The 22,354-nt window shown below is 49.3% G+C and overlaps 1 protein-coding gene across 2 annotated transcripts; it reads left to right on the top strand.

Moving 5' to 3' along the window:
• Positions 3,888-22,128, top strand: ERLIN2 (ER lipid raft associated 2). 2 transcript variants are annotated; one of them, XM_018042004.1, is made up of 12 exons: positions 3,888-4,009; positions 5,418-5,539; positions 7,245-7,326; positions 8,634-8,680; positions 10,342-10,403; positions 10,580-10,705; positions 14,239-14,312; positions 14,473-14,531; positions 15,173-15,264; positions 16,103-16,192; positions 17,825-17,904; positions 18,707-22,128. In XM_018042004.1, the coding sequence occupies exons 2-12, from the start codon at positions 5,433-5,435 to the stop codon at positions 18,902-18,904; spliced, it is 1,017 nt and encodes a 338-aa protein (XP_017897493.1). In that variant the 5' UTR covers positions 3,888-4,009; positions 5,418-5,432; the 3' UTR covers positions 18,905-22,128. The 2 variants fall into 2 exon arrangements, with proteins under 2 accessions (XP_017897493.1, XP_005698880.2); XM_005698823.3 differs by having other exon boundaries at positions 3,908-4,049.

The raw sequence follows: 22,354 nt of genomic DNA, 5'->3' as shown, positions 1-22,354 counted from the left end.
TAAGTGTGTGGGTATGTGTTTTAAGTTGCATCATTATTTTCTAATTCATTTACTATAATGAAGAAATAGACTTGGGGTCATTTGAATTAATGGGCTTCACTGGCGGCTCTGAAGGTAAAGAATCCACCTGCAATGCAGTAGACCCAGGTTGGATCCCTCGATCAGGAAGATCTCCTGGAGAAGGGAATGGCAGCCCACTCCAGTATTCTTGCCAGGAGAATTCCAGGGACAGAGGAGCCTGGAGGGCTACAGTCTATGGGATCACAAAGAGTTGAACATGACTGAGTGACTAACACTTTCACTTCATTTGAATCTGGCCTTGGCAACTTAAGAGCTTTGTGATTTGGACACTCCTTTAACTTCTCCAAGCTTCAACGTCCTTCTCTAAAATAGTTGAACTCAAAGGGCTAAACCGAAGACTATAAAATGGGAAAGGCACAGGGCCTGGTATGTGGAAAACATTCAGTCATGCTTTATGAAAACAGTATTGTAAACATTTATGGAGGTATCATTTTGGAATCCCTTATCACTTCCTCTGATAAGCTTTCATCTAGTTACAATTCAAAACCATAGACCTTAGAGCTCATCCTTCTCTCACTTTCTGTCATATTAATAATCTGAATTTAGGACTTCTCTGCTGCTCCAGTGGTTAAGAATCCACGCTTCCAATGCAGGGGATGCTAGTTCAATCCCTGGTGAGGGAAGTAAGATCCCATGTGCCTCGGGACAACTGAGCCCTCACTCTGAAACTACTGAGCTGCCAACTGAAATGAAGATCCCCTATGCGGCCGCAACTAAGACCCAATGCAGGCAAATTAAAAAATTTTTAATTACAATAATAATCTGAATTCACATATAAGAATACATTAAGGAAATTTCCTATTTAAACCAGCAATAGCTAATGCTTATTGGACACTTAAAATTGGCCAAGTGTTGTTGTACATGCTTTTCTCGGTCTGTCATTTAATCCTCACAATAGTCCTGTAAACTTGACCCCCATTTTACAGATGAAGACACTGAGGCACAGATGAAGTCATTTTCCCAAGGTCCCACAGCTAATAGGAGGCCGGGGAGAGGACGGGGCACAGGATTTAAATACACACAATTTCACCGTGGAGTATCTGTACTTCGCCTCTCCTCTCTACTGCAAGTTTCTTTTTAAATGGATTCTTAAACACAGACCTACCTCTTTGGTTATGTTGGGTATGGAGTCATAAAAATCACGGGCCTTTTTAGGACTTTTCAGAAATACTGTGTCGCTCTCAATCGTGACTGACTCTTTCCAACCCCATGGACTGTAACCCACCAGGCTCCTTTGTCCGTGGAATTCTCCAGACAAGAATACCGGAGTGAGTTGCCATGCCCTTCTCAGAAATATTAGATCATCATTTAGTTATGGTTGTAGGCAGGGCCATAAGTAAATAACCCAGACCTGGTAAAAGTCTCCTGAGAAAGAAACCCCACCACTTCCGTTCATAGATCATTCCAAAGCTTAATAGTCAGGAAATTCTTAAATGACAACTAATTTAACTCTCTTATCTGCAAGCTAAGTCCCGTTCCTCCGGCTGATAAACCCCAACATTTCCATTTCTCTTATTCATTCACTCAACTGTTAAGGAAACATTTGTTAAGTGTGAACTATTAACAAAACTTTTATTAAGTATGTGGGGCCCAGTTCTATCACTGAACTTGGAGAGGAAACGCTCTTAAGTTCTGACAGGATCAATCGGGAAACTGGCCAAGCCTGTGTGCACCTGTGTGTGTTGGAGGCGCGACTGCAGTGACAGGGTTGACAGGAGACCCTCACTTACCAAGGTGGGCACGCAGATCCGGGCAGTGCCACGCAGCCCATTTGTGGCCTTAACATGCAATGAAACCTCTCAACACAAACTCACCCAGCGCAATCCCCGAGGAGGTGGCAAGAGAGGAGTTTAGAAATGGGCCAGGCCCCAGCAGCCATGTCTGGAAAACCTACACTTTGCTTTTCCTGCGTCCTAAATCTGTCCAACACCCCCAGCTTGCCATCTTCCCTGTCTAAAATGCTTTCCGAGTACAGAAGACTGTAATTAAGTGGACTCTCTCTTCCACGAACACAGTAACTTCAGTGGCTGAATTAGAAAGGTCCTGGTGTGATGCTGTTGACCAGTGAAGGCTGCAGACTGGGAGACACGAGGTCTGGATGTTGGCTCTGGGTCCACTGTGCTGCAGTCTGTTTTTACTCAGCACCTAAGTACCTGGGATGCTGAAGGAAGACCCTGTCCCCACCCTCAGGGAACTTACAATCTAGCTGGAAAATTCAAGTGCAAGACCCTGTGAGGAGCCACATGAGTTACAAGGAGGTTGGAAAAGACTCTGACGCTGGGAAGGATTGAGGGCAGGAGGAGAAGGGGACGACAGAGGATGAGATGGCTGGATGGCATCACTGACTCGATGGACGTGAGTCTGAGTGAACTTCAGGAGCTGGTGATGGACAGGGAGGCCTGGCGTGCTGCGATTCATGGGGTCACAAAGAGTCGAACACGACTGAGCGACTGAACTGAACTGAGCTGAAAGAAGAGTTAGCAGATGACACCACCCTTATGGCAGAAAGTGAAGAGGAACTAAAATGCCTCTTGATGAAAGTGAAAGAGTAGAGTGAAAAAGTTGGCTTAAAGCTCAACATTCAGAAAACGAAGATCATGGCATCTGGTCCCATCACTTCATGGGAAATAGATGAGGAAACAGTGGAAACAGTATCGGACTTTATTTTGGGGGGCTCCAAAATCACTGCAGATGGTGACTGCAGCCATGAAATTAAACGATGCTTACTCCTTGGAAGGAAAGTTATGGACAACCTAGATAGCATATTAAAAAGCAGAGATATTACTTTGTCAACAAAGGTCTGTCCACTAAATCTGTGGTTTTTCTAGTGGTCATGTATGGATGTGAGAGTTGGACTGTGAAGAAGGCTGAGTGCTGAAGAATTGATGCTTTTGAACTGTGGTGTTGGAGAAGACTCTTGAGAATCCCTTGGACTGCGAGGAGATCCAACCAGTCCATCCTAAAGGAGACCAGTCCTGAATATTCATTGGAAGGATCGATGCTGAGGCTGAAACTCCAATACTTTGGCCACCTGATGCAAAGAGCTGACTCATTTGAAAAGACCTGATGCTGGGAAAGATTGAAGGCAGGAGGAGAAGGGGACGACAGAGGATGAGATGGTTAGATGGCATCACCGACTAAATGGACATGAGTTTGAGTAAACTCGTTAGCGATGGACAGGGAGGCTTGGCATGCTGCAGTCCATGGGGTCGCAAAGATTTGGATACGACGGAGCGACTGAACTGAACTGAACTGAAAGCCGACTATGATTCAGTTACCCTCGCACTTCATTCAACCTAGATTTTGTTCATTAAAAATTGAGATAATTCCTGCTTAATCTACTTTACGGTGCTGTGGGGACCTCAGAAGCGAAAGCTCCTAGAAAAGCATAAAGGGGAGTTCACAGTAGGGACTGTTGATTAGCGACGTAATGGTGCTAATCTGCACATTTAAAGGATGTTTCATTCAGCAGTGCTACAGGTTAAGTGGAGCTGAGAGCTAGAACGGTTGCAATACGCTGGTAACCTGCTCCGGCGTTAAAATAAAAAAAAACAGGCTTGATCTAATGTGGAGGGGGATCCGGAGCAGACTCCAAACTCAAATCCTCGGAAACCGACGTCTCTGTCTGAGCACCCACGGCCACTCCGCTGGTTCCCGGGGGTCACCCGAAAATCCCAGATCGGGGTCCCGAGGGCCCGGACCGAGCCGCGGGCGCCCCCTGGAGGCCATCCTCGGACACTGCCCACTCGGGGCGCAGGGGCGGGGCCGGCCATCGCGGGGTGAGGGGTGTGGTCTTCTCGCGTGAACAAATAGCGTCATCGAAGCGACGGGCCCGGAAGGAAGTAGCGTGCGGAGGGGTGTGGCGGTTTCTGCGGTCGCATTGGGGGTTTCGGCAGAGTACGGAGCGCCTGGAGGGACAGACAGCGTGGTACGCGGCCCGCGCCCCTTCGCGCGCGCGCTGGGCCTCGGTGAGGCCCCCGGGCCGGAGCTGACTGACGAGAGGCCCTCCCGGGTCGCCTGCACAGCGTCCTGTGTCTCTCGGGAAAGGGCGAGCAAGCCCTTCCCGTCTCGTTCCTGCCCCGCTGTAGCCTCTCGGCGGGCCGAGCGGGGTCTCCGGGAGGGCTCCGACCCCGCGGCTCCTGAGGGGCCGCGCGACCCTCTCTCGGAAGAGTGCAGGGAAGGGGCGCGCGGTGGGGCGGACGGGGGAGGGAAAGGCTTTTTTCCGCCGCTGCCGATCGGTAGCCGGAGGCTGCGAGGGGAACGTCGGAGAGCCTCGCAGACCGACGTCCGCGCCCGAGTTCAGTCAGACCCGGGGGGCAGAGTCCACGCCTCGCGCGTGCGGGCCCCAGGGCGCGCAGAGTCGGGAGCCTCGCTGTCAGTGTGGAGGAGGAGACGGCACCCCCACTCCTGCCTTCTTGCCTGGAGAAGTCCCATGGACAGAGGAGACCGGCGGGCCACGGTCCGTGGGGTCCCAGAGAGTCGGAGACGACTGAAGCGACTGAGCACGTAGCGCTCTCTCAGTTACTGTCGTTTCTTCCAGATCATTCGGGGTTCAGGAAATGAGCCTCTGGATGCTCATTCTTTCGCGTCCTGGTGCCTGAATGCTGTCGACCCAGGAGCCCCAGTCTTCCCAGCCTGGGGACCCCTTTATCCTCCCCCCGCTCAACGTGGGCTAGGAGAACCTGCCAAGTGCAAAGTGCCAATCAAGCACATGGGCGGGAGCGTGGCTTCATCCTTACCCAGAGCCCTGTATCTGGCTAGGGCCAAAGGAAGAACGGAGAAGGTGGAGGAAAGGCCAGAGAATCCCGCCCTTCTGAACTCTGCTCGCAGGCTGTCTCTGTGGCTCCAGCACCCGAAAGGAGTCAATAATGGTTTCCTTTGAAGTGGCAGGCAATTAGGACTGGGAGGCTCTGACCAGAATTACACAGCCGCAACTGCTTGTCACTTGACATCCTCTGTAATTTGGGGCCAGCGTAACTGCAGCTGCCTCTTTCCCTACTGCTAACATGAGTGGCTCCGGTGACAGCCCGTTGATGTTCACAGGAAGAGAGGGCTGTGTTCTGAACACTGCCCACCTGGCACTGGTTCTCCCTTGGGCCACGGGCTGTGTCTGGAGCCACTGCCTCTTGCAGAAGGTGGAGAGTGTAATTCCACAGCTGAGGCTCAGGGGTGTCGACTGAGAGCAAGGAGAAAGAGGTGTAGATCTAGCCTGGTGTTCACACTACAGGTTGGACGTGAGCCACTTGCAGGAGCTCAGCTTGGGGAGCTACTCTGGCTGCCAGAGCTCGCCTCCCACAAGTCAGGGCACACACGTTTTCCTGTATCTTTTCCCCCAGGGTAAACGTTCGCTGATGGCTCAGTTGGGAGCGGTTGTGGCTGTGGCTGCCAGTTTCTTTTGTGCATCTCTCTTCTCGGCGGTGCACAAGATAGAAGAGGGACATATTGGGGTGTATTACAGGTAAGGCAGCAACAGGGAGAAGGTTGCAACTTCCTGTTCGATGACTCTCTCTTAGTCAATGTGTAACAGATTCTGCTGGCCGGTTGCATTTATATTGTGTTGAATAGGGAAGTCTTCAGACTGAGCTTTGTGTCGGTGACTATGGAAGAGGGATACACTCACGCACGTAAATATAGAGAAATATAAATATGAAACTTACTAGTCTGATGCCGTGGATGGTAACTGATACACATGTTAGGTTTAGAGACAAACGTAAAGGCAACCTTGCTCCTTGAAGATCATCTCTGAAACACTGTTTTCTCCTACTTCCCTCTGGGCACCTTAATACCACAAGCTCACCTCTGAGGAGTGCCAGTTCTTCATGGCAACTTGAGATATAATTTGGACCTACGCCATAAAATTAACATTTCAGGGAAAATGAAAGAGCCTACAGGTTGATTTGTACCCATCGAGGCAAGCTCTAGAATAGTGGTTCTTAAATGACCTATTCCGTCACTTTATTTTGATTGCTCTTTAAAAAAAAAAAAATGTATCTGTGACTTAAATAACATGAAGCAAAGAAGCATTTATAAATCTTGGGTCGCTTTCCTTTGAGTAACGTCCATAACCAAGTTTTTGCTTTAAATCTTTGTGAACTCCTTATATGCCTTTATGAACTCTTTATTAAAGCCCTTTGATGCTTTTCCTCTGGCTGCCAATAGCAAGTTCTGGAAGTCTGATTGGCTTCCACTCTCCCCTTTAATTGTGTCATCCCACCATCTGCTTCTATGTCTTCGAAAGTGAAAGTCACTCAGTCGTGTCCGACTCTTTTGACACCCCATGGACTATACAGTCCATGGAATTCTCCAGGCCAGAATACTGGAGTGGGTAGCCTTTCCCTTCTCCAGGGATCTTCCCAACCTAGGGATCAAACCCAGGTCTCCCAGGTTGCAGGCAGATTCTTTACCAGCTGAGCCACCAAGGAAGCATGTCTCCCAAAATGAGTTTTAATTCTATTACCATTCACATATAGCATGACTACAAAGGTAACTCCACTGCCCCTCAAAAAATATTTAGATGGTTTATAAAGTTTCCTTAAAATTATTCTTTTGGTTGTTTGTGTCACTGAACTCCAACATTAGTATTGTTAATTGGTCACTGTATTAGTGAACTTAACTGACCTTGTGGATTCTCACAAGCTTAACAGATGTGACAAAAATAAAACACACCTCCTCTCTTAGCTAAGAATCTGCCTGCCAAAGCAGGAGTTGCAAGAGACACGGGTTTGAATCCCGGGTCAGGAAGATACCCTGGAGAAGGAAATAGCACCCCACTCCAGTATTCTTGCCTGGAAAATTCCATGGACAGAGGACCCTGGTGGGCTACAGCCCATGGGATCACAAAGAATCAGGCATGACTGAAGCAACTGAGCACACGCACCTTGCTTATCTCAAGTATAGCCAGGGATTCTGCTGTCTTGATTCCGCTTTGTCTGTGTGCCATTTTTCTATGCAAAAACATGAATAATGGTTTTAGGTTTTACCATCAGGTTTCTTAGACTATTAGGTGAGCTGAGAGGAAGAAACGGATCCGTGGACATGGCTCTGGCACATGTCCCTCTGTCTTAAATGCTTATGGAGCTGCAGAGAAAGTGGGCCCAAACTGTATCGATGTAACAGACACGTCTTTGCTAAACTGAGCCTGCCTCTCTCTCCCTCCACTGCAGAGGTGGCGCCCTGCTGACTTCCACCAGCGGCCCTGGCTTCCATCTCATGCTTCCTTTCATCACATCATATAAGTCTGTGCAGGTATACTGGGCTTGGGGGGCAGGGTTGAATGACTGCAGATTTGGGGTGGTGATTAATGAATGATTTAGCCCTTGGATGAGCGCATAAGTATGATGCCTTTTCAAGGAATTCATTTAATAGATCATATATGTAATACAGATAAAAAGTCTGAGGCTCCATGAACCATCTACTCTGGAGTTTTACTTAATTGTTGAAATAGCTGAATGGGGTCATTGCCTTGGCCCGTTGGTCCCAGATGGGAATTGTCTCCACTTCAAGACAGAGCCAAAGAAGAATCTGTTCTGAATGCACAGAAGGAAAAGTAGGATGTGTGTGTGTGTGTGTGTGTGTGTGTGTGTGTGTGTGTGTGTGTGTGTGATAAACCACAGGCTCCCAAGATACATGGAAATAAAACATGATAATTTTGTTGGTTCTTATTTGAACATGAGCGATGTGAACATAACTTGTAGGGGGGTGCAGGTTGTTGAACTTAATGAAGGGAAATGACATCTGAAATAGGGATAGAATTAGCTATGACAGATCTAAAGCCAGGCTGAATTAGACTAGTCATCTTTGAAGTACATCCAACAAAAGGAATAAAAAGATTTAGAGAATGACTTTTAAACTAACCCAGGAAAGTGTCCTGGGTTACCTCATCAGCATTTGCCCTGTAGGTTTCTTCTGCCATTTGCTATGCTTTATGGTTTTCAAAGTGCGTTCATGCATATTATCTCGTTTGAGTCTCCCAGTAATCCTGAGAATGGACTGAACAGGTTTTACAGGCTGAGGGGTTAAATAATCTGCTGTTCCCAGACTGGTAAATGGAAGAGGTGAACGTAAACACAGGTCGTGGGACTCCTAGTCCAGGGTCTTTTCCACTAAACCATTATTACTCAGCTTGTTCGTGTGGTGGTCCATTTACAGCAAAGCTGGGGTGGTACTTTTGCCTGGTTTAGTCTCACACACTGCAAATAAGGAGGATTCACTGGGGGTATTCACATGTAACAGAGGCAAAAGTAAAGTCAAGTCACTCAGTCGTGTCCGACTCTTTGTGACCCCGTGGACTGCAGCCCACCAGGCTCCTCAGTCCATGGGATTCTCCAGGCAAGATTACTGGAGTGGGTTGCCATTTCCTTCTCCAGGGGATCTTCCCGACTCAGGGATCAAACCGGAGTCTCCTGCATTGGAGGCAGACGCTTTAACGTCTGAGCCACCAGGGAAGCTTAACCCAAATAAGTATTCAAGACCAAGGTCAAGGGATTCCCAAAAGAAGTCACTTTTTCGGTCACTTCTCACCTTACAGCATCTTCTGTCTCTCCTATTTCCAGACCACACTCCAGACAGATGAGGTGAAGAATGTACCTTGTGGGACAAGGTAAGGTGCCCAGAATAAAGCTGTGAAGACCAGATAAGAAGGAGGGCCATCTGACTGGCTGCAATAAGAGGCAGTGGAAAGGGATACCCCCCTGAGTGGTTTCACCAAGCTGTCTGCCCCCAAGCTCTGTATGTTCTAAGTTGAGTAGGCGGTGGAGACAGGTTTGGAAGGGCCTTGAAGGCCATGATGAAGGCTTTTGGCAGGTAAATAACTTGATAGAGGAGGATAACTTTAACAGAACTAAATATGGAGAATGTTGGAAAGGTAGTAGGAGAAGACTGCAGGGCAGGGAATTGAAAGAACCGCTGCAGTGGTCTGACTGAAAAGTCAAGGTGGTCAGAACAGGGACAGAGCAACAAAGTAAACCACACGCTCGGACAGATACAGAATCGGAACTTCCCACAGGATGGCTGGCCTGATCTCATCACAAACGCTTTGTGTTTGGAGAACTTGGGTCGAAAGAGACATAAAAACATAAGCAATGCAGTGGTGAACCTTGATTAGAGCCTGGTTCCAACAGAACAGCTCTAAAAGATGTTATGGAAACTTAGTCATCTTGGACTGCCATAGCGGAATACCATCGCCTGGGTGGCTGAAACAATAGACATTTATTTTTCTCACGGTTGCAGAAGCTCAAAGTTCAAGATCAGGGTGCCAGCAAGGTTGGTTCCTGGCCTGAAGGTGGCTGTTTTCCTGTGTCCTCACATGGCCTTTTGGCTGTGCATGTGTGGAGAGAGAGAGAGATCTCTGCTGCCTTTGTCTTCTTTGCTTTACCAGTCCAGTCAGTTTAGGGCCCTATCGTTATAACTTCATTCAACCTTAATCACCTTTGTAAAGGCCCTGTCTCCAAATGCACTCACTTTGGGGGCTCCAGTTTCAGCATGTGGATTTTGGGGCACACACAATTCAGTCCATGATGGGAGCTTGTGGGAAAAATTAGAGAAGGGCTCGTTAGATGAAGAGGAATTATCGCTAATTTCTCTAGCTTTAGGAATGGTATTGTGACTCTGTAGGGGACTGTCATCATTCTTAGGTGATTGGTGCTTGCCAAGTGTTGGTGGGTAAAGTATCCTGACTGCAGCTTGCTTTGAAATGTTCAGCAAAAAAAAAAAGAAAAAGTAGATAAATCAATAGGTAATAAAATGTTCATGATTGTTAAAGTCAGGTGTTGGTATATGAGTGTTAGTTGTACTGTTCTTTTCTGTATGTTTGAAAGTGTTTCCTAATGAATATTGAGGGCAAGGTAGGGAGAGGGCTGAACTAAAGTGATGGTGAAAACAGTGAGAAACACTGACCCAAACATTCCACGTTTTAAAGTTCTGAGAACCCCGTGACCTTGCTTAGTCTTTCCCCTGCGATTAGTAGCTTTATTCAAAGGTCATTGCAGAGTTAAAACATACAAACTACTCTTCTTGTATCTCAAAAGTTTCACTTTTGTCCTCGTGGAGATGTTTTTAGAAGGTATGATTTCTCAGGAGATTATGATAGAAACTCAGAAGGTCTCCTGCCTTGAGATCCACACACCTGTGACCCCCCATGAACCCTCCTCCTTTCCTGCCAAGTCCCACACGCGCGCACACATACATACCACCACCACCCCGGGAGAGGCCCAGTGTTCCCAAGCTCAGCACTGACCACGCTGTCTGCGCTTCCTCCAACAGCGGTGGTGTGATGATCTACTTCGACAGAATTGAGGTGGTGAACTTCCTGGTCCCACACGCAGGTACCTCCCCTAGCCCACCTCACCCCCTCCCCCGAAGCCCACTCTCCCTGGCGTCATCCCCGAGTCTCCCCCCACCCAACCCCCATATCTGTCGTAGCATCTCGGGAAGGGACAGCCCGTGTGTCTGAGCGTGGCAGGTCCCGCCCTCCTCACTCTGAACGTCTCCTTCCCCGCAGTGTATGACATAGTGAAGAACTACACAGCCGACTACGACAAGGCACTCATCTTCAACAAGATCCACCACGAGCTGAACCAGTTCTGCAGTGTCCACACGCTTCAGGAGGTCTACATCGAGCTCTTCGGTAAGAAAATCTCTTCGGATGATCACCTGCTGCCTGATTCAGCTGCCCACAGGGCAGGGTGGGTATCAAGGGACCGGAGTGTTGAAGATCCAGTGCCCGGGAAGCAGTGACACGGGGCACTGCCAGGAAACACAGGTGCCGATGGAAGAAGATGATGAGAGTGGCTGAGTGTTGGACACAGGAGTCATAGTGAGCGATAGGACTCGCTCCTGCCCTGTGTCAGACCTGGGATGGAAATATGTTCCCATGTCCCTAAACTTCCTTCTGTAATGAAGAGGGGTCGTTAGAGATTACCCAGCCCAGCATCCTCCTTTCAAGATAAGGATACCAAGGTCCCGAGGGAGAAAGTCCCAGGGCTGGCTGGGAGCAGAGGTGAAGTCCAGACCTCCCTCCTCTGGCTTCTGGCTGCATCCGCCTCACCCTGGATGAAGGGCGCCAGGACAGGGTGATGAGAACCACGGGGCTACATTTTGTTGTTTGCTTCAGTGTGTTTTTATTTCGGCCGCACCACTAGGCATGTGGGATCTTAGTTCCCCAACCAGGGATCGAATGCACACCCCCCGCACTGGAAGCGTGCAGTCTCAACCGCTGGGCCTCCAGGGAAGTCCCAAGGGGTCACATTTAATTCTAGAAGTGGGACGAGGACTGTAACTACTTAAGAGTCCCTAGAACCTGTGTGGGTTTCGGTTGTTGTTAGTGATGGTTTTTTACCCTGTACCCATAGAGAAGAATAGGAAAACACTTAAAACAGAAAGGACCCACTTTGGTCTTAAGTTGACACTTTCTTTCCTTTTTTCCTGATCAAAGAAAACATAGCCTGACTTCAGCAACAATGAAAAGAGGCATTTCAGTAATTGTTATAGCTCATTTGGGATAAAGTGTTCTGTTAAATTCACTGCTAGGAGTGTTCTAGAAGCCAGGGCTAAAAGCAAATGAACTTTGCAACCAGTGGTACCACTGTTCTTAATGCCAGGACCAGACAGTGGTTTTCCCTAGGAATCTTAATTTAAAGGGCCTGGAGTGAGAATATCCCGTAGACAGAGGTGGAGTCGTTGGCGACACCAGTGATCTTAACTAGGCAAACAGCCTTTGGCCCTCTGTTTCAAATTTGGAAAGTCATCAGAAGCCATTTTAACTTTTCTGCAGAAGAAAATGGGTCTAAATTCACTTTATGGACTTTGAAGTCTCTTCCCATGTTTGGATTTGGTGTGCTATTGAGAAAAATTCAGTAACTTTGCTATTTTTTTGACCTCAACCCGATAGAATTTCATAAAATATCCTTAGTTTTCTCTCTAGCCATCGTTTTAGAACTAGTGCCAGTAAATGAACATTACAAAGCGTTTGCAACAGCGAAAGATCTCTAATTTCTGTGCAGAGAGAATTAAGATGTGAAAATGTTCTGCATTGGAAAACTCACTGTCTTGTCTTGCAGATGAACTTGGCAGTGCAGTAAAGTAAAGCTTTGTGTACGGAGGAGCTTGGAATTTATGTTTGCGTTGGAATATTTTCCTTTTTAAAGTTCGTTCTTGCCAGCTAGCACTGTTTTGCTTAGCATCCATTTGCATCTGCAAAGGAGAAACTCGCGTCTCTAATCCTGGGTCCTGATAATGGAAGGGTTTTCTCTGGCCCCCTCCTCCCAGTACTCATAGGCCTAACTTTCAGCTTGATGCAGTTTTTATCACCGCTTACACCGAGGCATCCATGTTTCCCGTTTGATGAAAGTGTTATCCAGTACTTTGTGTTTACTTAGTTCAGTTCAGTCACTCAGTTGTGTCCAGCTCTTTGTGACCCCATGGACTGCAGCACACCAGGGCTTCCCCGTCCATCACCAACTCCCAGAGTTTACTCATAGTCATGACCATCGAGTCAGTGATACCATCCAACCATCTCATCCTCTGTCGTCCCCTTCTCCTCCCACCTTCAATCTTTCCCAGCATCAGGGTCTTTTCCAATGAGTCAGTTCTTCACTTCACTTAATCAGTTCTTAACTTAATCAGCGTTGTCAGCATAACCATCACCCATAAACAACTTGGTCCTGGTGTAAATTTGTTAGTAAGGTATCTTGTAAAATATTTCCTCTAGATGTTCCTGGAAAGTTACTAGCCCAGGGCCATGGGTATCTTCCTTGACTCAGATAGAATTTAATCTGAGAAACAACCATGTTATTAGCTAATGGAGGGTATGAGCTGTTTCCCTTAAAGTTTGGCCAGTCTCTTATTTAAAATAGAAAATATGGAATGTCGTGTTCATCTCTAGCCATCAAATTGTTACACCCATGTCAGGTGTGAGGTGCTGCCCCTATGGTCTGCCTCCGTGCTGAGAGGCTGGTGGGAGCATATGCATATGTAGAAACATTAATACCCCTTGCTTAGTGATATGACTGTTGAAGAAAGTACTGTTCTAAACCCTAACGATCAAAGCGTAATAATTAAACAAGTTCTTTATCTTGACTCTTGATTAGCTTAAGCATATCCCCAAACCTCTGTGGGCCTCAGTTTGAGCATTTATAACAGGCAGGGAGTTAGACTTGCTGTTTCTCAAAGGCTCCTGGACCAAGAATGGCCACGTAAAGCAGCTGGCCGCTGACAATAAAGGAGGTGGTTCCATGTAGGTGTCCCAGGCTGGTTTCAGGGCGTCCTCTTCTCAGGGCCCTTCAAGAAGCTTATTGATCTTGTGGGTGGGGGCAGGGAAGGGAAGGCCCAGGCCAGCGCTGACAGCCTGTTCTGGGGTCACAGCTAGAGCGGCGATCAGTTACAGATCTTCTGACACTTACAGACTCACAGACAGAAGAATCAGAACCAAGGCAAACAACACATCAAAAGACTCAGGCTCAGGACTTCCCTGGCAGTCCAGTGCTTAAGACTGCGCTTTCAGGGCAGGGGGCGTGGGTTCAATCCCTGGTCAGGGAACTAAGATCCCGCAAGCTGAGTGGCTCAGCCAAAAGAAAAAGTTTTAATGTTTAAAAAAAAACTCAGACTCCTTTCCAGAACTGTGCATTGTCCTTTTCCCCTTGATTGATGGAGTACCTGATGGAATTAGTCTTCCTTGGGGCCTCTCTTGATGTCAGAGTCTGTTTTTGTTTTAGAAATTTATTAATAGATTTAGTGTGTTTGACTCCTTTCAAAATACCTGACGTGGCCGTTCCACCTTCCTTCTTTGTGAAAGATGGGTGGCCACCTTCTCTGGCTGCTGTCTGTAGGGAAGGGCTGCTTCCTGACTCAAGAAATGTGCTGGAGTTGTTGTTTGTTCTTTTAAAGCTCGGTTCCCTTCTGGGCGAGGTTGATGTTTTCTTGAGGCCCCAGGGAAGGGACACTCCCTTCTGGCCACGTAGCGGGCCCAGTGGGTGTCCGCCGTGAGAGTCTTCCAGGGAGTCTTCAGACGTTCGAGCTCTGAGGAGCGCTCTGCCTCGGGAAGAGCTTTGGCCTGTTGGGTGCATTCCTGAGCTGGCGTCTTGCCTTGCTCTCTACCCCATGCTTCCCTCCACCCCTCCTAGAAAGCATCTCAGCTCTGTGTTCTGTCTGTGTTGATTCCAGATCAGATTGATGAAAATCTCAAACTGGCTCTGCAGCAAGACCTGACCTCCATGGCCCCTGGGCTCGTCATCCAAGTGAGCACCACCCTGGTGGGACACCCCCGCCCCGCCCCCACCCCCAGGAAGGCACAGCCCCTCTTCAGAGGGTTTCCTGTCTGTGCAGGAAGACCAAGGGCCCGTGAGAGCTGGTCGCTCCGCACCCCACGCCCCAATCAGGTGCTGTCTCTCTCTCCAGGCTGTGCGGGTAACAAAGCCCAACATCCCAGAAGCCATCCGCAGGAACTACGAGCTGATGTGAGTGCCCGCCTGGGCGGAGGCACCGCCCTCCCCTCCTCCTGCTCATCCCCTCCCAGGGCCGACCAAGCCTGGTGCGCGTGTGGTCCCCTCTGGAGTGTCTGGACAGCCGTCACCCTGGAAGACAGGGCAGGCGGGCCAGGCCGCTCACTGGGCTCCGTGAGCAGAGGGCACGGACGCTCTTCAGAGGGTCGGGGAGTCTTGTGTCCCCTCACAGCTCATGCCGGATAGGACAGGAAGGTGACTGAGTGGGCAGGCGGGTGCCTTTCACTCAAGTCACTTACGCTTTATTGCTCACAAGTGGGTTTTGAAGGAGAAGGCTAGCCCTGTTAGTGTCTGCAGCATATTCGCCTTCACCTGGGACCTTAAGGAGCCTTCCAGGGCCTTCTCTGGCAGTCAGTGGTTAAGACTGTATTTTCAGTGCAGAGGCCGTGGGTTCAATCCCTGCTCAGGGGACTAAGATTCCATATGCCGTTCGGCACAGGCAGATTTACAAACAAGACCAGACCTCCCAAGGGTGGAAGGAATGACAGCTTACCTCTCAGGACAGGGCAACGGGCTTGGCTTCCCCAGGGGCCAGGGAAGTTCTGAGGAAGCTCGTCCCCAGCAGCCTCACAGCTGCACGGTTTTCTCCCCTTCAGGGAAAGCGAGAAGACGAAGCTCCTGATCGCAGCCCAGAAGCAGAAGGTGGTGGAGAAGGAAGCCGAGACAGAGCGGAAGAAGGCCCTCATCGGTCTGACTTTGCTTCTGGAGTCCAGGCGACAGAGGGGCTGGCGGGGTGGGGAGGGCAATTCAGGAATCCCGGGACACGGCCCCCCGAAGCCTTGCCCCACGCAGGAGCAGCCTTCGTCCCCTGGGAGCAGAGCTGAAATCATCAGATCGTGGCCGAGGGTCGAGCTTTGTGTTTCCACAAGCCTCATAAATGAAAGGAGCCCTTCCTGCTAACCCTTCATGCACAGAGATAGTAGCACTGATGAGCGTGAGCCTCAGGCTTTTCTAAACACTAGTGTGCAATTCATCCTGCTCCTCACACCCCCTCCCCCTCCCCGGGTGAGGAAGCCACCGCTGTAACCTACTCTAACTGAGCCGACGCTCAGAGAGGCTGAACTACTGCCCAGGGTCACGTGGCAGGGGAGCGAGGGAAACGGGGTTCAAATCCAGGAGCTCACCTCCCGGCCCCGGCTTCCCCACTACTGCTCCAGACTGCCAGCCACGGCGCTGGCCACTTCCGAAAGTGCAGGGGCAGGAGGGAACTCGCACCTTAACCTGTAAAATATTCCTTTGGAAGGAACACCCTGTGACTTACAGGAGAGGTCGGGGCCGGCTCCTCACTTTGGTCAGAGGAGTGACTCCCCCTGGGGCCGGGCGCCCCCACTCACAGTCTTGCACTGATACGCGGGCCTGTGCTCCTTAGGTTGTCCCACCCCGGCCCGGGGGACCTGCGTGACTGCCCGCTGGGCCAATGGCCCTTCATCTGGGCCCACCCACTGCCCTGCCTCAGGGCCGCAGATCGGGTGAAAGGTGCACGCTTTGAAATATCAGAGCTCTGAGGCTTTTCTCCACTAACACAGAGGCAGAGAAGGTGGCGCAGGTGGCCGAAATCACCTTTGGGCAGAAGGTGATGGAGAAGGAGACGGAGAAGAGGATCTCGGAGATCGAAGGTAAGCGAGCCGAGATCCCTGCCCCGCCTCCTCAGACCCCGCCATGCAGCGGCCCAGGAGGCCTTTCCTTTGCCCTGCCTTCTCTCTTCTCAGACGTCACGGGTTCTTTGGAACATCCCTCGTTCTCTGTGCTCTAACTCAAGTTGTGGGGAGATGCAGGCCAGTGTGGGATTAATTTTCCACTTCAGTCATTCATCAGATTTGAGTCGGGTGCCTTCAGGAGTCTTCCGCTGGGCTCGGCTTCGGAAAAAGGGGAAGCACGTGGTCCCGGCTGTCCTGGGCCCGCAGTCTGGCCCAGAAGTAAACCAGGAAGCCAGGGCGGAGCAGCAGCCCACTCCCCTCCGCCTGCCCTGCCCCCCACCCCCACCCCTGACCCCCGTCACAGAGGCCTGTGAACCCTGTTGCTTTGGCCTCCCGGGGTCCCTGTGGATGTTAAGCCAGGTGTGAAGAAGACACCTGTCACCACCGGTATCACAAGCTGGAAAAAGGTGTTTCCTTGCTGGCTTTTCTGGTATCACTCACCTTCAGGCCCCTGCCCTCAGCCCTCCCCTCATCCCACCACCCACCTCCTCCTCGAGCAAACTGTAGGCCGAAAACCCAGGCTCCACGGCGCCAGTTACACTCCTGACCTGGCCTGTCGGGCTTAGTGGGCACATGGAGGAGCCAGTGAGGATTTCACGGATCAGTGGTTCCTCACGGGGAGCTCTTAGCCGAGCAGCACATTTTGGTTTCTCGTAAACACAAGTCACCAGGTGCTGAGGCCAGTTGAGTTGGCCGCTTGCTCCGTGGCTGCCCTGCAGGCCCCTGCCACCCGGGGCCTTGCTGAGGCTACACAGTGAGAACCCAGCTTGCTTCCTGGGTTTTGGTCCAGGTGTTGCTAACATGAGGTTGGCCTCATCCCCAAGGACAGGAAGGAAATATCAACAACTTTGTATCAGTTCTGGATGGAAAGCTGGTCTCAGCAGATTAAGGAAGGGGATTGTATACCTAGTAGAAGTTTAAATCGGTCTTAGTCCAAACAAGTGTTAGTGTGGACCATGGCCTGTAATGCTCTTTGAGTCGGGCCAGCTTAACTACTGCTAACGAGAGCCTTTCTGAAATGACCGATGGAAATAGATGAAGTTGGAAACGAGCTGTACTGTCTTGTTTACGCCAGTTGGTTTCAGGGCAGCTCCACCTCGGGCCGCATCCAGAACCTTCTTCAGGCTTCTCTGGCTCTTGCTGTGTGACACGGCGGGGAGAGAGCCAGGGCAGAGAGCTCAGAGACGGGAGGCCGAGGCTGTGTCCCAGCCCTCTCCTCCCCGGCCCCAGAAGGGGTAAGCGGGTGGAAAGAGGATGTATGTTTCCATGACGCCATCAGAGAAACCGCTGTCAGGCACAGCGACAGACTTGCATGTGGTCAGCTAGTCCCCGCCACTAGGAGACGCTGGCACAGCACTTTTGCATCCTGGTCAATTTTCACAACTCGCGAAACAGGAGGAAATGCCTTTTCCCCAGTTTCGTGAATAAGAGGATCAGAGCCCAGAGAAACCAGAGCAGTGTGCCCAGGATCACAGGGCCAGCTGGGCACAGTTGCAGGGACCCGCTTTCTGATGGCCTCTGTGCTTTGATTCTCTGCGTTCTTTCCTTAAGATGCTGCGTTCCTGGCCCGGGAGAAGGCCAAGGCTGACGCTGAGTGCTACACTGCCATGAAAATAGCCGAAGCAAATAAGGTAAAGGGCTGGTGCTGCCTGGCGAAGAGGAAGCATGTTACACTGTCTGCGGGAGACCACTGCCTCCTGCCCACCTGGCCATGATCAAGGACTCCATGCCGTGTGGGCCAGGGCCTTCCCTTTCCCTTGGACCCTGATAGAAGTTTAATTGTGCTGATTTTTTTTAATATTTGTTTGTTTATTTGACCGCATCAGGCCTTAGTTGCAGCGCTCAGGCTCGGTAGTTGCCATGAGTGGGCTTTGTTGCCCCGCAGCATGTGGGATCTTAGTTCCCTGACCAGGGATCAAACCCCATGCCCCCTCATCCCCATTGGAAGGCAGATTCTTAGCCACTGGACCATCAGGGAACTCCTTAATTTTGCTGTTAAACACAGAAATTCCTAAAATTCTCACAGTTCTTACCTTGAATACCTGAGATTAACGCTTTCCCAGAGTAGTGGTTATGCAATAAGTTGTTCAGTCACTCAGTCATATCCAACTCTTGGCAACCCCAAGGACTCCAGCACGCCAGGCTTCCCTGCCCTCCACTATCTCCTGGAGTTTGTTCAAACTCATGTCCATTGAATCAGTGATTCCATCCAACCATCTCTTCCTCTGTCGCCCCATTCTCCTTCTGCCCTCCATCTTTCCCAGCATCAGGGTCTTTACGTGGTTATGTGGTTACTGATATAACAGCGAGACCAGGGAGAGGAGACGGGGTATGGTTCTCACGGAGACCCTCTCCCTGTAAAAAGTCAAGGAATGGCCCCCCAGGCTTTTCCCTTGGCCTCACCACCATCTTCTTTCCTGTTTTTGCTTCCAGCTGAAGCTGACCCCTGAGTATCTGCAGCTGATGAAGTACAAGGCCATTGCTTCCAACAGCAAGATTTACTTTGGCAAAGACATCCCTAACATGTTCATGGACTCTGCGGGCGGCGTGGGCAAGCAGTTTGAGGGACTAGCTGACAAGCTGAGCTTTGGCTTGGAAGATGAGCCCGTGGAGGCAGACTCCGAGAACTGAATGTTTCCGTCCACAACCTCCGATGACAGTCTGAGAGAGATCTTTATCTTTTAATGAGGAACCAGGATGTCCCCTCCCTTCCACACTACCTTCTTTGACTCTCTTCCACATACTGTGGTGAAAAAAGAAGAAACGGACCTAAATCTATTTTCCTTCCTGGGAAGGGTAGGGCAGGGACTGATGAACTGGGGTTTTATTCAGGTAAGTAGGTTACGTGACTAAGGTTAAGCTTTGAAAAAGGTGAATTAGAGCTCTGACCTCCAGGCACTGATTTTTGCCCTTCTGAGGCTGGCTTAATTAGGGATGCTATCAACAAGAAGTGGGAGAAGTGCAAGAGGTCACCTCCAGCTCTGCCCTGGAGTGGGAAAAGGCAGCAGAGCCTTCGTGAGCCGCCTCCACAGTGAGAGATGCCTGTGGGTGAGGCCCAGCTCCTGAGCAAACACGTGCTTGTGAGTTTGCCAGCAGAGTAGAGAAGTGGACTTGGAGGATGTTGGCTCTCCTGGCCAAGTGTCCGTGAGTCACCACCCGGGGCGCCACCTCAGGCTCGGGTGAGGGTGATCTGGTGCTAGCTTTGCCAGCTTTTCTACACACCACCCTCCCTGCCCCAGGGCTCAGAGCATGGTGGCTTCTGACCTCATTTCTGAGTCAGAATTTGGCCACCACCCCCAGTTCTCTTTAAAACGTTTCACCTATTCCATGATTAGGTTTTGTTTTGGTTTTTTCTCTACCTGTTCATTGGTTCCACTCAGTATCAAGAAGACAGGAACAAAGAACTCTCCAGTGTCTTAAAAGCTGCTGAAGTGAGACCACAATACCCGTTCGCCTCTGTGGTCCCTGCTTGGCAAACTGTATCTGTTCCCTGAGATCAAGTGTCTTTTTTTATTGTGGAGATTCTGCATTGAAGAGCTCCTCTGGGTGAGAAGGATGGGTTGTCCAAAAGCTGTCCCAGTCCCAGCGCCTGTGACTTGTGCTGAGAGTTCATCTGATACAGTGGTAAGAGGGAGCCTGTTCTCTGAGCGACTCATGTCTTTTGATCCAGGGTTCAGGGGTCACAGAGAGACAGCTGTTTGGGTTCGAGTCAGTTTCTGCCCGAGTCCCTGCGTCAGAAGGGCCACATCAGAATCTACTCAAATGTTTCTTCATTACTAATTTTGGGATTTGGTTGAGGGAGCACAAACCAGAAACAGAGGTTTCCTTGCGTTCTGGAGTTGGAGTCGGGCGGGGTTGTGCACCAGTTCACCAAGTGGAGGGCAGCTGCTGGAGTGAGCTTGCAAGCCTGTTGATTTCGTCCAGGACAAGCCCTGGCTTAGGATTTGTTACTAGCTGCCCCCGCCCACCGCCCCCCCCAACCCCCACACCAAGAGAAACTCCCACTGTGCCCCCCCTCTTCTTGGTGGAACATGGTGATGATATCTGGGACAGATTTCCATGTCACTGTTGACCCCACACCTAGACTTCTGATTTATCGGATGGTCCCAAAAGCCAGGAATTGGGGGAGCATTCAGCCGGCCTAAGAAGACACAAAGGGTTAACTTGTCTTAATTTAAATGTTGCCCTTCTCTGTTCTAATTTCTGGAACTTTGAATTCTCAAACCACTAGTCCTGGTCACACTTGTGCAGGGATCCAAAATGTCCGAGGAGTGATGGATGTTAATGTGCTCAGGCGTCTTTGCAGAAGGCAGTTAGTCTCCTAAGACCAACACAAAACATCCATCATTAAGATACACTCACCCTTCTCACTTCAATGCCATGAATCACTTGTCAGGAGCACCCTGTCACGTCCAGCATCCCTGACTTACGTGTTTGTCTGCTCTTCTGCTCTGAGACTGGCTGCCTAAGCTCAGAGAACACTTGTTTCCGATGGGATACGCAGCATGGACGTCTCAGCCTGTCCGTATCGCACAGTTCCTTGGGTGGTTAACCGGAACACTGCTCTAACACTAGCGTCCCATGGTGGCCTGTCCCTTACACTAGATCACAGGAGAGCCTCAGTGAAGTCCTGCTACACCTGCCCCCCCATGTCAACGTCCCTTCTGTAAGCAAAAAATACAAGTACTGTAGTTCCCATTCGTTTAATTCCAATGGTTGTCTGTACCTGCCTGAATAGGAAAATAATGGGAATGGTCTATTTCCTTGGCTTGGGACAACTAACCAGTCTGTCTGTGTGACTTTGTTTCAGTAACGCTTACTAGAGAACCTGATGTGAAAACATTTGTATTCTAAACATGAAATATGACAGCCTGCCATTTGGTAGGCAGTAAACTCATGGCTGCTATTGATAAATGGAACCTCTATCAAAATAAGGAACTGTTTCTAAAATTCAGCTTTTGTAGGATTTTCCAAGGAAAAGTCACCTTGGTTGAATGTTTCTCATTAAACTTTGCAGAAGTGATCCATATTCAGTACCTGTTTTTAATCACTTTTTAAATATCAGGACAGAATGAAAGGAAGCCACAGTTTGTTCATCTTTATCTGACTAAATCTGGAGGGATCTGTGATCATAATAAATTGAGGGGAGGGCAGAAATTACCGGAAGAACTTTAGCAATATTGTCATCCCTCGGTATCCATAGCGGACTGGGAACCCCAAGGATAAAACCTGTGGGTGCTCAAATCCCTTATATAAAACGGTATCGTACAACCACCCTCTGTACCCATGAATCCACAGCTACAAAGGGCTGACTGTATTGATCTAAAAAAAAAAAAAGTGGATTTTTTTTTTAATGATCTGTTGCAGTCTGGGGATCTCTGTATCTTTCAACACATAACTTCACCATTTATAGAGTAACTGGTGGAAGTGAGATGGATGTATTTACTGACTTACCCAGGTTGGACTGAGGATAAGTGGATCCTGGCTAGTGGCTGCTCTGTCCACCGCCCACTGCTGCTTTAGTTCTGTTCAGTAGGTTCTAGTCACCGTTTCTGTTGTTGCCTTTTAAAAGAAGTGATGGCCAATCACTTTGTATTTTCATCCCTATTGCTGCTTTTGTGCAAGCTGATAATTGAACAGTCAAAACCAATTCTACTGGCAGAGAGCCCTGAGGACTGAATGACCCCCTTTGTAACTGAGAAATGATTCCTGTTATATTAATCATTCTACAAACAATATGCTGGATTCATTTGCCCTGGGGTGATAGATGGAGGAACTGTTTTGGACAACCCTAAAGGTGTGATTTTATGTGAAAGTTTTATTTTCAGTCTTGCTAAATAAAATGAGTCTTTGTATTTATTTTTCTTTTATTACAGTGAAATTTAGCAGTGGCAGGTATTAGGCTAGGATACAAAGAGATAAAGCATCTCTGCCTAGTGAGTTAAGTCTCGACCCCAAAATATATTCTGATGAATATCTATTCCCATTATCAATGTAGAAATAATAAACACAGCTAATTTATGAAAATGGCACCATTGTACAACACAGGGGAATAACCAATATTTTTAAATGATTATGAAT

The sequence above is a fragment of the Capra hircus genome, chromosome 27 (genome assembly GCF_001704415.2).
Source record: "Capra hircus breed San Clemente chromosome 27, ASM170441v1, whole genome shotgun sequence".
In the NCBI taxonomy this organism is placed as follows: Eukaryota; Metazoa; Chordata; class Mammalia; order Artiodactyla; family Bovidae; genus Capra; species Capra hircus.
This window is presented reverse-complemented; position numbering and strand designations above follow the sequence as displayed.